This window comes from Arachis hypogaea, chromosome 19 (genome assembly GCF_003086295.3).
Source record: "Arachis hypogaea cultivar Tifrunner chromosome 19, arahy.Tifrunner.gnm2.J5K5, whole genome shotgun sequence".
Lineage (NCBI taxonomy): Eukaryota > Viridiplantae > Streptophyta > Magnoliopsida > Fabales > Fabaceae > Arachis > Arachis hypogaea.
In genome coordinates this window covers 123,101,091-123,115,155 of record NC_092054.1, presented here as the reverse complement: position 1 = coordinate 123,115,155, position 14,065 = coordinate 123,101,091, and the positions used below count along the sequence as shown (strand labels likewise).

General features: G+C 35.0%; 1 protein-coding gene and 1 long non-coding RNA gene across 3 annotated transcripts; one reads left to right on the top strand and one right to left on the bottom strand.

The window, feature by feature from the left end:
• Nucleotides 1–4,549: 4,549 nt before the first annotated feature.
• Nucleotides 4,550–6,147, top strand: LOC140182065 (uncharacterized). Its single transcript, XR_011877922.1, has 2 exons — nucleotides 4,550–4,833; nucleotides 4,931–6,147. It is a non-coding gene; the product is annotated as an uncharacterized lncRNA (long non-coding RNA).
• Nucleotides 5,198–12,601, bottom strand: LOC112780058 (uncharacterized). Of its 2 annotated transcripts, none has more exons than XM_025824401.3 (9): nucleotides 12,142–12,601; nucleotides 10,675–11,459; nucleotides 8,263–10,138; nucleotides 7,793–8,021; nucleotides 7,433–7,639; nucleotides 7,058–7,231; nucleotides 6,577–6,765; nucleotides 6,377–6,490; nucleotides 5,198–5,683 (listed from the first exon to the last, which is right to left on the bottom strand). In XM_025824401.3, exons 2-9 carry the CDS (start codon nucleotides 11,399–11,401, stop codon nucleotides 5,375–5,377), a joined length of 3,825 nt encoding a protein of 1,274 aa, XP_025680186.1. In that variant the 5' UTR covers nucleotides 11,402–11,459; nucleotides 12,142–12,601; the 3' UTR covers nucleotides 5,198–5,374. The 2 variants fall into 2 exon arrangements, with proteins under 2 accessions (XP_025680186.1, XP_072084201.1); XM_072228100.1 differs by having other exon boundaries at nucleotides 11,621–12,600.
• Nucleotides 12,602–14,065: the final 1,464 nt, after the last annotated feature.

Here is a 14,065-nt window from a genome sequence, read left to right as displayed (position 1 = left end):
GTTTCAAAAGTAATACATATTAACAAGCTTCAGAATTGACTTGCGAAGCAAAGGCTAGCTAGAGCATATATATACATAAAGCCCAAAAAGAAACCAAAAGAATTCTCCGAGTCAACCTTTAAGAAGGACCAAACATAATATATATAGGGGGAGAATATATATACATATATATACATAAACAAAATACAAAACACCAAGTCCCAAAATAGTTCTTCTCTTCCAAAGAGTCTCGAGAATACTCAGCGAGGTGCCTCTCGACTTGCATATGAAAAACAACAGCATGTATGAAATAAGAACCGAAGGTTCTTAGCATGGTAACAGTGCCCAATAGATAAGATATAAGGCTTCATGAAGCCAAAGGCAATCCTAACTTATACAACTCAGATCACATCCTAAGGTTCTCATTAAACTAGAATTTAGGTAATTTTATATGGAGATTCTAATCTATCACTTCAATTTCAATCTACTGCGAACCTCTCAGTCACCAGGTGTAACAACCCTCGGCCCTCCTCCACCACCTGAGGGATCTCTCAAGGTCAAACACATACAAAGCATACAAGTAATACACAATTAAGAAAACAGATACAGCAGTTAAGTTATATAATATATAGACATAGATAAACAGTTAGGCAAGCCAAAACATGCATACTCAAACAAATCATACACGTGAAAATGATGCATAACTGTCCTACGAGCCGTGAGCTCACGTGTCGATTACTTTGCCAGAAACCAACACATCCGATAACTAACCCGAATATCATCCTCTTGAAAATCGGTAGGAGGTACACCACCACTTTTCCCACCATTGTGAACGGTACACCATCACGATCCTCACAAGATTTTCAATTGAAAAACACACACTCGTGGGTGATAAATAACTACGATCCTTACAAACATTTTCATTTAAAAACTCGTGGGCGGTAAATAACCACGATCTCCATAGAGATTTTCATTTAAAGTTCATTTTCATCATCACAATGTGTTTCACTTTATTCAAAAATCATGATCAAAGTCAATCATCATCACCCTTCATCATCATAGTCATCCTCATTATTCTCAATCAAAATCCGTCGTCATCATTTCACATTCCTAACTCCTCTACCCTCTATTACACTAGCTCTAAATTCATAAAAGAAAAATATCGCTTTTATTTCACCAAGTACACTCTCGCTTTTCCCAAAGGCTAAACATTAGCTATCATGCCTTACACAGGTGTTATATATGTTTGAAAAGTTAGACGAAAGGTTAAAACTCAAAAATACAACTTTTTTCCAAATAGGGTGGTCATGCGTACGCATGCCACCCGCGTACGCATGATTTGATGCGTACGCATGCACCTGTCCGCGTACGCGAGAATTCCATTTTTACAATGCCGCGTACGCGAGACCATGTTCACGTACACAAGATAGCTGGGCAGAGCCCAATACTCACGTCGCGTGGCACTGCTCGCGTGTGCATGCATCAAAGTCTTTCAAAAAGCTGTTAAGCTGCAGAAATTAGTTTTTTACACCAAACTTCAAACGCGCATAACTTTTTCGTTAAAATTTATTTTTGGTCTATTCTTCGAACGTTACAAATTTCACAGATCCAATTCTTATTTGAAATAAATTTCACCAAATTTAGGGATCTGAAAGCCATGTTAATGCCCATCAAAATTTGTCAAAAATCAATTTTTACCAAAAGTTCAAATTTTCTAATTTTTCAAATCTCACACTTCAAAAAAAACCCAATCATACTCAAAAATCAATGCCGACCCCTTCTACATATTACCAAATATTCTTCAATAACTTCTCAATTATTCAAACACCTAAATAACTCTACTTTCCAGTCCATTCAATCACTTATATTCATAAATCTCCAAATCCAACAAACTCTCAACCCAATCATATCAATACCCAAAATTCATCAATCATCATCAAATTTCATATCATCATTCATAACTCTCCAATTCTAAAAATTCTCGATTTCGAACACAACCAACGTCAACACTCATCAAGCATCAACAAACTCAATAATTTCCATTCATAATTCTCTACCAATTTCAACATTTATCATCACTAAACATCAACAATTCTCATTGCATGCATATACCATATCTAATCAATCAAATCAACCAATTCACATCATTCAAATCTATCCTAAGACAACTAGCCTAATGTTCGCACAACATTATATATTAACTAAAAGAAACCGAAACCATACCTTGGCCGATTTCTCTCGAAACTCAAAACACCAACTTTCAAGCTTCCAAGACTCCCAAAAAACTCTAATAAGTTTTTTATCCACCAAAGCTATGTTCCAAGTACTCCAATCCACCAATTTAACTCCAAATTCACATGTATTCCATCTAATTTCATATAATTGCATCATAGTCAATACTAGATTTTCACTAATCCAACAATTCACAAGGGTTAGGATTTTCTTATCTCACCCACTGATAATTGGGATAAAATCCAACAATTATTCAATGTTAGATTGCACCTAAACCACCAAAATCATCAAAACCCCACAATATCAAAACAAAAAATGTGAAAAAGAGAGAAACAGAGAAATGGGCCCAAAAATTAAAGATCCTTACCACTTTGATAGTTAGAATTGAAGAGCTTGATGAGAAGAATGCGTAGTCGCAAACTGTTAGTGTTGCAAGTGTGAGGAGTGTTGAAGTTAGTCCCACATCAAAGAAAGCATGGAAGAGTGAGGAGTTTATAAGATGAGAGACCCATTAACTTGACACCTTAAGGTTTTGAGTTGGATGTGGTGTCTTCTCATCTTATGTTCTCTCGCTTGATTCCTCCCCGAAATCTCCCCGGTGGTCGAGAGCTCCCCACGGTTGGCCCAACAAAGTGGTATCAGAGCCGATGGTTTAATCGGTCTGGTTTAAGGAGTATTCAAGGTGAAGTATCGAAAGTCTTCCCGGCAAAGGTGGTCTGGGCGGCGTGTCCCGCGGTGTTTTGCGGTGGTGTGATGGACGAATACTCGTGGTGGTGGAGGAGCTAGAGGGGAGTTGATGCTTGATGTGGAGGCTCACACTTGAGGGGGAGATTGTTAGTGTTGCAAGTGTGAGGAGTGTTGAAGTTAGTCCCACATCAAAGAAAGCATGGAAGAGTGAGGAGTTTATAAGATGAGAGACCCATTAACTTGACACCTTAAGGTTTTGAGTTGGATGTGGTGTCTTCTCATCTTATGTTCTCTCGCTTGATTCCTCCCCGAAATATCCCCGGTGGTCGAGAGCTCCCCACGGTTGGCCCAACACAAACGGTGCGACGATCGGAGTTCCGAATTGAAAGTTATGGGCGAAAGAAGATTGGAGTGAATAGTGTTCGAGGGTTTGTTTCCCTTCTCCCCCAAATTCAGCGTGTAACACACAAAAGAGGGGTTTGAGTGGCTGAAAAGGCTGATGAGTGATTATATAGGTCGGTCTAATCGATTTAGTCTGTTGGTCCAATTTTAGGTTAAAATCTTTAAATTAGTGTTTTAATCCTTATTATAAATATTTTTACTCCTCCAAATTAAAAATTTTAATTTCCTAATATCCTTAACTCATAATTAATTTATTAATTAATTATTTATTAATTTACAAAATTTTACAATATTAACATATAACATCTAATTTGTTTAATTATTGGTTAGATTGGACTGAGTATATATAAATATATGAGATTTACAGTTTATCTTGCTGCTTTCCTTATTGTTGTTGTGAATTATGTAATATTTTCACCAAATTGATTTTCTTGAATAGATTTAGTTATGTTATGCCGTTGAACACCTAAAAAGTCTCCTTAAATTATGTTTATTAATGGATGCGTTTTGATAAGTTTTTTAATTATTTTATTTGATAATTTTTTATAAGAAATAATTATTTTTAAAGTATGTTATACCAAATCAAATCAAGTTTACTAAAAGTATGTATTGGAACAAATAAAAAAATCAAGTTGACTAAAAGACTCATATAAAACATGTTTGAGCTTTGATTTGTAGCTCTTATGCTTGCATATAATTTTGTTTAGACTTAATCAAATCTAGTATTTATGTGTACTTATATGTGTATTAGAAGCTACATATTAGTAATTAGTATTTAACCACCTCAGTTAGACTAAATGTATTTAATTTATAGTAATTTTTTTTCTCTCTCTATTAGGGTTGGCAATACATATTTTACTTGCGGGTATTTAATCCGGACTAACTCGTTCGAGTAGGGTAGGCTACCCAACCCGCTACGAATAGAGTAAAGATCGATCCGGGTATGTCTGCGAGTAGGGTAGGATACGGGTTTAGGGTATACTCTATCCTGCCCTATCTGTATCCCATATATAACACATATTTTATAAAAATGAGATATATAGTAAAAGAGGCGGAGTTAAACCCACAATCTCCCTCATGTAATGACTTGCAATAGGTGAGTAACATAAAATTAGTTAGTTAATTTTTTTTATTTTATTAATATGTATGAAATTTGAAATGATTGAATTTCATATTTATTTTTTGAAAAATTTTGATATTTCTACAAATAAAATAGAATAAAATAGGATAGAGTAGGATTTAAAACTTTATGATATGATAGAATTAGGATTGAAAAATTCTCAACCCGCCTACCTATTGTCAGCCCTACTCTTTATCACAAACACTCTGTCGACGCTCACTCTCTCTTGCAAGTCCTCAATCGTCACTCCTCCCTCCCTGATTCAGCATCCGTCTCTCCCTCTCTGAAGCCATCGCACCGCCATGGTTTAGCATATTTCTTTACAATGTTATTTAATTATGTTCTCTTATTTCTTTACTTGGTAGGTTGATGTATGTGGATATAGTCGCTTGACTATGATTATGGAAAGCATGGTAAGAAAGCAGAACGAGCTCTACATACTGAGTTTAATACGCTAATCTCTAAGTAGTCCTTTAATTGTATGTTGTTTCTCTTTCCTCTTAACCACAGGACGTCACAAGATTCAGGGTATTAGGGCAGGTTTTGTGCCTAGATATTTGAACCCAGATATACTTGATGAAGTTATAGAGGTCTGTTGTTTTGCTTTTCCATCTTCTTTCTCCTCTCTTCCTTCCTTTTTTTTGTATAAAAAATATAATAAAAATAAAAAATTTTTGAACAAGAATTTGATTGTTTATGACAATCTTCTTTATTAATAAATTCTGTGTACTTGCATATTTTAATAGAACAGAAAATATAATATCTCCAAGGCCGAGATTGGGGAAAAATAATAATACTCTAAAAACTGCATACATATACAGATTCATTATTTTTTTTCTTTTTTGAAAAGCATAAATATACAGATATCAATTACTTAATAAACATTATGGCTAAATTGTACATAAAAAATATACACAAGAGGCAAGTAAAACAATCATTAGGAAAAAAAAAAAGTTATGATTGACTATTCTTCCATACTTGTCTCAAGAGCCGATATCTAAGAACCTTACGACCACCCTTTATTGCTGCAACTGAAGAGTCATCAATGCCAAGTCCAAGTGCAGAAAGGGGAGAATCCAATTTTTCAAGTTCATCATCACTGTTATATAGCTTTATAGGAGCAAATGAAACACATCTTAGTGAACTTTGTCTTCCCACATCTTGTAACATGGCCGCAACCGAAGAAGATGGAGGCGGTGTATATGATGTGGAACCAGCATTGCATGGGAAGCTTGTGATGGACCCTTCATCATCTTCAATATTCTAAAACCAACAAAATCCCCCACAAAAAGAGAGTTAGATATGCTATATATGATTTAAGGACAACACTATGATGCACCATTAGATTTTCTTGTTGCATCAAGAACCAAGTTCACAGACATTCCAATTTTTCAAACACTAAAATCGATGTCTGGTGAGTCATGTTCAGAATATCAAAAATGCTATCCGTATACCAAAATCAGCCACTAAAATCAGCCATCAATATATTTGTGTATAAATACATGTGTGGTTTAATTTATTTTCAATGTGTATTTGTATCTCAACAGGTATTTTATACAGGTAGCTGACTTTGGTGGCTGATTTTGGTGTACACATAACATAACCGTAAAAATATACATGAATTTCAGTTATGTAAATGTTAGTATCTTAGAAACATTTTTCATCCATTTTAACTTGTATCAAGTTGAAACTTAAATAATTGAAGAGTAACGATATACAATCAAGTTTAGTCTTTAATCTCTATTAAATTTATTAAGCATAAAGCGCAAAAGTTCAAACTATCTGACACTGATTTGAGCATCTAAGAGTAAAAGCCTGTTCAGATTTATTTTTTCCAATGTTAAAAGGAAAAGGGCTAAACAGTAAAGACATAGGCACATAGCAATGATCCAGTGACTACCACCATTGTTACTTCTTATAATCTAGGGAAGCACAAGCATGCTAAAAATCACCAACCTCATCATTCAAGGCCTGAATAACAGCATCTGGGACAGGCCCTGGACAAAACTCGTCTGGGACGAAATTGTTGACAACCCTCCTTATCAATGCTATGCCAAATCTAGGGCATACCTACAGGTTTTACATGCAAAATAAAAATATTCAGTGTTAGTTTCAGAACCAAACAAAAAAAAAAGAAGCAAGTAGTTTGGTCTAACCTCTTTTCTCATAGCCGCGTCTGTGAGCTTTTCAAAAGGGAGCATCATCAGATCACTTAATGCATTAAGGAGACTGAAAGGCTTGTAGGATGATTCAAGTTTTGGAACATCACTTTCATTGCCATCGTCAAGATCGTCGCTATCATCAACGCCAAATAAATCCGAAAGCCATATTGACCAAGTACCGATCTGATTATGGACAACAAAATTGTAAGCCTAACCAAGAGCACAAACACTACAAATCTTTCATGGAATTAGTAGGTGATATCATACTATGTAGCTCCGTACATCTATTAACCAGTGCCATTGCCGTTTCGGATCTTTAAAACACTAACTTCCATTTAATTCACTTTGCTCAGGAAACCTCTAATGGTTTTATTTTCATATGATGAAATCAACAATGGACCCTAGGTGAGTTTCCATCTCCTATTAATCAATTGCTATTATAAAAGGGAAATAAAATAAGAAATTTAGAACTCACAGCATTCTTTAGTTGAGCACCAGCCCCAAAGCCTGATTTTCCAGATGGAATAGGAAGAACTTTAGAATCACTAATGGGGTCAGAAATAGGATCTGTTGGCATGTCTTCTGTGGAGTCACGTAGAATAGCGTTGAACATCGCCACATCAAGTCTGTTTATCAACTGCTCCATCACCTACAATCATAAATATCCTATTTTAATTGTATAGGTAGGAACAGAATATTCATTGAGAGAAAACAAGAAAACGTACCTAATCTATGCTACATATAACTATATATGCCTATAGACATACCCAACACAGGCATAAAAGTAGAATAAAAGTATAGAATACAGCAATGCAATATTGCATCAAGAAATTTCAATGCTAAACTGTACCAAGCTAGCTATCAAAGGCAAGCAACCACACTCATGCCCTCCAGCTCGAAGAGGGCAAAGCCTTTCACAAGCATCGTTGAAAGCTCTTTTCCATAAATCAATGGAAAAGCTTCCTTGTTCGTCATCACATATACCTTTTCTCTTCCCACTAGTTTTCCTTGAGCCAGAGCTCTTAGCAGCTGCTGATTGCATATACGGAGTCAGAGTCTAGGGAATAACCACCAAAAAAATAAGGAAAAAAAAGTATCAGTAAAATGACAAAGGGAATTTTATTTATACTTTATAATATGTCTTCTACACGGTGACAGAAGCCAAACTTATCAGAAGAAAAAGGAGACAATGACAGATTTGAAATTCAACCTGCCACCACACAGACTCGACTATTCGAGAGAATATCCAAGCTTCAACTTTTTCCAATGCAACTAAAAACGTTTCTGGCTCCTCCCAGCTAGGAAAATGATTCTCTGTATTTTCTTTTTCATTCTCACGAGGACAAGGGTCAATTCCATTGCATTCATTGGGTGCATTGTCAAGCTCTTTGCTCACAAGTGCTCTCAGCAATATCATGTTTGAGAGCCAGAATGCCAACCTATTCAAAGTTAAGAAATTGTTAAACTATGAATCAATACAAGTGCATGCATTTAACAAGTGGAATCAGATGTCTTTTGAAATTGATGTCAAATCGCCAAAGTTTCAATAATACAACCACCTAGCCTTATCTCATTAGACAGCTGCTGAATACATTGATCATATGGCTACCATAAATACAAGATCTTCTTCAGTTAAATTACCATGCACTTCTATATCACTTCTTCAGTTATGAAATATACCTTGGAACATCATTTCCACATGCTTTAGAAACCAAAACAAATCCCGAGACAGCACTTTGGGCTACACTAGCTTTATTAGCAGGGGTGCCAACCCTACAAGCATGGGAATAGAATCTAGATAGGCGCCGAGCAGGTGTGTGAACCTTGTTTGACGAGCTACCATGTTCAGCAATAACTGAATACAGTGAAACTTCAAGAGCAGCAGCCTCTGTCAGCTCTTGTAGAAGCATTTCAACTTTAGCTTTCGATTCAATCTTATCATCAATAAACTCTTCAGTCCGATTAACGTTTTCATGACACGTGCCACCAACATCAACATCATTAATTTCCTCTGCTTGATCTAGGGTCTCACTCCTGCTCTCAACAGATTGTAAATCAAACCTTGCAGTACTCGCATCCTCTGCATTATCATTAAGCAGATTATGCGTTGGAATTTCATGTGATATCATTTTGGGTGAAGGCACGCTGTTATTCAATTCTGATTTCCTAGTAAAATCATCTTCACAAAAATTATCAACAACTTCATTCCTCATGGTAAACTGTTCCTGTTCTTTTATCTCTTCCATTTCCTCTTTTTCCTTCAAATCGTCAGTGTCAAAAAGACTATTTGCATTCCCTTGATCATTTTCATTATACCCATGTTCACTTCCGCTATGCTTCTTAGAAAGCCTATCCTCTCGAGCAACTTGAGATTGGGAAGATCTTCCAAAGATGGATTGTCTACTTGATGAATTGTATGAAGCGGAAGATACACTTTCAAGAATATCACCGTCAGTGAAATTTCGCCGATGTGATTGTTGAATGCTTTCTGGAGGTTCAGAACTTTCATTGGTAACCTTTGCATTTTCCTTACCAAACCTATCCTCTCGAGCAAATTGAGATTGGGAAGATCTTCCAAAGAGGGGTTTCCTACTTGATGAATTGTATGAAGCAGAGGACTTGCTTTCAAGAATATCACTGTCAGTGAAATTTCGCCGATGTGATTGTTGAGTGCTTTCTGGAATCTCAGAACTTTCATTGGTAACCTTTACGTTTTGCTTAGTAAACCTACCCTCTCGAGCAACTTGAGATTGGGGAGATCTTCCAAAGATGGGTTGCCTACTTGGTGAGTTGTATGAAGCTGAAGATATGCTTTCAAGAATCTCACCCTTACTGAAATTTCGCCGATGTGATCGTTGAATGCTTTCTGGAATTTCAGAACATTCATCAGTAGCCTCCATGTTTTCCTCGTAAATTTTAGACGAAGAACTCCTGCCACTTGTAGCATTTCCCATATCTGATGGTAGAACTATGGATGAAGAAGGAGATTTATTGCAACTGTACTCTGTCAATGCTTCATCCTCGGTGTTTCGAATTCCCATGTTTGAGTGAAAAGCCGCAGGTGAAGAGGGTGATGTGATGCCATTGAACTCTGTGGATGCTTCACTTTTTGTGTTTCGAATTCCCATATCTGAGGACAGAGCTACAGGTGAAGGGGGTGATTTGACGCCATTGAACTCTGTGGATGCTGCTTCACCTTTTTGGTTTCGAATTGCCATATCTGAGGGCCAAACTGCAGGAGAAGAGGGTGCATTGATTCCACTGAATTGTGTGGATGCTTCACCTTCTGCATTTCGAATTCCCGTATTCGAGGGCCGAATTGCAGGTAAAGAGGGTGATTTGATGCCATTGGACTGTGTGGATGCTTCATCTTTTGCGTTTTGAATTCCCATATCCGAAGGATCAACTGTAGGTGAAGGGGGTGATTTGCTGCCATTGAACTGTGTGGATGCTTCACCCTCTGTGCTTTTAAGTGAGCTAGAAGTGGTGCTTCCTAAGGAGAGAACAGATTTTCCATTGGATCCTTTTGTTCCAACCTTGATAGCTTTGATGCTGTCTGAAATCAAATGGCGACAAGAGTTATTAACATGATAAAATTAAATTATTGTACTTTTGGATAGAATGTTATTCATCAAGTGAGCAAAAAATCAATTCAAAATGCATAATTTGCAATACATATGCATTTATATAGCTCTATCTTGTTCCTTCACAAGATACATGCTTGGTATTTTAAAAGGATTACAAGTCAGCACATTTAGTGTTCAGATTCTTGAGTATTTTATGCTGAAGCAAAATTGAAAATTACAAACAGGTAAATGATTAACAGTGTACTCTCACATCTTCTAAATATAATAACTTAGTAAGATCAATTAAATGAATTGCCGTGGTACACAACTAAACACAAGAAGCATACTGATGTACAACATTGATTCATGAATGCATACCAAAAATATAGGAAAACAACTGGTACTTAATTGAGCGAATCCAGCTCAACAGTTTGAGAGCAAGAATTTGATCAATTGCTTTCAAATGTATAAAGCATCCCTTAGCAATGATATGGTGAAATAGAAAATTAAAAAAAAAAAGTTTTACCATTTTCACTTAGAGGGGAGACACTCCCAGTATTCTGTGAATCGGATCTGATGTTTTGCAATTTATTTGCAGGAATTGCATCATCATCATCATCATCATCGGTGAAAGACGCTATTTCAAGTTCATCATCATCATCATCATCAACAGAATGCGCTGCTGATACAATTTCAGACCGTGATACTGAGACGGATTCGCTATCTTCCCTGTCTACTGAAAATTCTTTTGACAAGCTGCTGTTTGGCGATGAGCTGGAACTCTCTGTGTCAATTGGCTGAATAGCAACATAAAGAGTCGTTTGTGCCGAGCTCCTGAAACTCCTCTTAGTGCTCAACACAGTGCTTATATCTTTTGTTTCCTTAATAATTCCAAACTCTGCAAGGTTTATCGTAGCTGATCCAATGAGCTGACTTTTTACTGTCTTGTCATACAAGTTGAACTCTAACAAGTTCTTCTGAAAACCTTCACGGAATTTGCCTTTATTGGACAGAAGTACTGAAATTGTGAGAGATTGATTGAATTCAATTTTCCCATTGCCGCAACTGGCCAACAGAGACCCAGAACTTTGGCCATCATGATCCCATTGGAGCTCTACAGATTTAGCAGATTTCAGTGATGGTGAAGCAGGCGATGATGAAGGGGGCCATGGCTTAATCTCCTGAATATGGATTATGTACTTAACTAGTGTTGGCCCACTCTTTCTGCTCCTTGATTTAATTCCTAGAACCATCTTCACAGTGCTATTCTTTGTGATTATGCTATTGCTGGTTTACCCTCAATGATGGAACCTAAAACACAAGAAAATTGAAGTACAATGGGGATCAGAACATTATAAATATACTTGAACTGATTAATACAACAAAAGAACTAATATACACATGGCAATATTTTTAACAAGTTAAAGAACCTATAAATATAAGAGGGAGAAAAGAAAGCAACACATAAATACCAAGCTTAGTGACCAAAGCAAAACAAGTTGTCAAGGCAATCCAAAAATGTGTTTTCTTTTTGCTTTCAATAAGGGAAATTACAGAAAGACAAAGCTGGACTGATTCCTCTTCTTTTTCTTTTTTTAATCAAAGAATGAAAGATCAGAATAGAACACATGCATGGATTGCATAGAAAAATATATGATATTTTAGTGGAAGAGACAAAAGCTACCGAGTGAAATGAGGTAAGAAAGAAGAACCTCAGATAGAGCTACACACAATCCCTAATTGTAGATTTAGCTAAAAGCTTGCAAATGGAGACACAACAATAAAAATGGCATTAAAACAAACACTTGAAGCTCGACCAAGCTTAAGTCAGCTAATAGAACATCCAAAGTGATCAAATGAAAACAACAGTTAGAAGAAACGAATAACAATAAAATAATGTTAAGTGACAACGGACAATCAACCAAACGAGTTAATTAATCTAATCCAATCAACATTCAACCAAGACGCAGAATTGATGACGAGTGAAAGATACCAGCTTTGGAATGAGATCAACGAAAAGGAAGGAGGATCCAAAAATGGGAGCAGAATTGAGAATAACAAAGGACGGTACTGGTACCCATCCGGAAAAAGAAACGAGGAATCTAGGTTTTTCTGGAATGATTGAGAAGAATGTGTTATGTTGGATGAAAAGGAAGAAAAATGAGAGGGTTAAGGGGAAAAGGAGAAGTAAGAAAAGGGGAAGAAAGAAGGAAGAGTGAGATGGGAATGAGAAAAGCGTGTCATCCGCAGAGAAGGACGTTGTTGTTGAAAAAAGAAAGGAGAGCGCCAACTGCTGGGTACTGAGTGGGCCCAACACTTTGGATGATTCTGTTTCTCTCTCATTCTCATTCACGGTCACACTCGGGAACTAAATCAACTACCGAGGAACACAACAAATGTAACACCGGACATGGATATTATCATTTTGTTTTGATTGATATTTTAAGATATTGGGTTAGATGGAATAGCTGTCATCGAGTTTTAAAACTGATTCGGGTGGATAAAAGTATATTAATAGACATTAATCCCACTTTAATAATAAATATGATGTTTGTTGTTAATATGATAAATATTAATTAAAAAATTGTGTACTATCAATCAATTATATATTGAATAAGAGCGTGTATAAGTCGGGTCGACCGTGATTTTGTTAAAACAAATCGGATTCTAATATTTTACTGGATTTATTTTAAAACTTAAAATCAAATTCTAAACTAATCTAAAGTATATCAGGTTAAATCGAGTTGACCGGATCAATAATAAGGTTACATAACTGTATAAATTTTATAAAACAAATTAATAAATTATGATTTTTAAAGATTAAATTTAATAAATATTATATACATTTATATCAAAATAAACCATTTTAAAGGTAAAACGATATCATGTAAAATAAATTATATTAATTAAAATATAAAAGTATAATATTTTATTTATATAATAATGCTTCGGATCAAGTTCAGGAGGATAATACAAGCATACCTTAAAATTATACTACATAAAAATGATAAATTTAAACTCGATAAATTATACTTCAATTTGAGATTAGATTTCAGGTTTAGCCGAATTTTGCACATAGTCGATTTAAATAAAAGAGTAATCTATTAATGATTTTTTTTAGAGTAATTATATAAACTGCAAATTACTTATTTAAAGGTTTTTATTTTATAAATGAACATATTTGTCACTAAAATAAAGATATAAGTATGTGAATTTTGGAATTGCAAGAGAAAAAGCATTTAACTCTTAAAAATACTAGGAGACATAAAAATTTATTGTTTTTGGCCATTATTTAGGTATCAACTCAATTTTTTTAGTATAGTTCCTTTAATTTAGTAATCCAATAATATACTTTATCCTATATTTTTAAATATTAATGGTTAATTGATAGTCAAAAACAATAAATTCTGATAATCCTCTAACATTTCTTCTTTGCTAAAATTGAGAATTTAGATGCAATAATCTTATAATAAATTTATATTCCAACAAAAAAGACTAACTTTTGATTTTTCTAATTGTAAATTATCCTAATATTCAAATTTAATAGGACAAAATATTTTTAGTTAATTGTTAAATAGAAATAACAACCAAACACATTCTCTATTTTCAACTCATGATCAAATTGGTTCAGATGTCTAATTGAAACACTTATCTTGCTATGTATGCTTATCTAATGACATGTCAAGTGTAGTTAATGTTTTAACTAAGCTCTTTGTTGACGTTATTAACTAGAATATTGATAGAAAGACTAAATTCATAATTTAAAATTAGAAACACAAATGTGATATTGTGATCCGTTTAAAAAAGGAAAGACTAATTATTAATTATTGTATGAAAAGTAAGAGAGAATTCGATTGTTAACTTATTCAAGGAGTCATACATCAATAATTCAATACTGCTTAGAATGGAAGGGAACG

Excerpts from the sequence above, each read along its gene's own strand:
- LOC112780058 (XM_025824401.3), bottom strand. The coding sequence starts at position 11,401 with ATGGTTCTAGGAATTAAATCAAGGAGCAGAAAGAGTGGGCCAACACTA. Across the intron at positions 6,766-7,057 it reads GTGCTCAACTAAAGAATGCT|ATCGGTACTTGGTCAATATG; the intron begins GTGAGTTCTAAA and ends GTCCATAATCAG. Across the intron at positions 5,684-6,376 it reads TTCAGGCCTTGAATGATGAG|AATATTGAAGATGATGAAGG; the intron begins GTTGGTGATTTT and ends TGTTGGTTTTAG.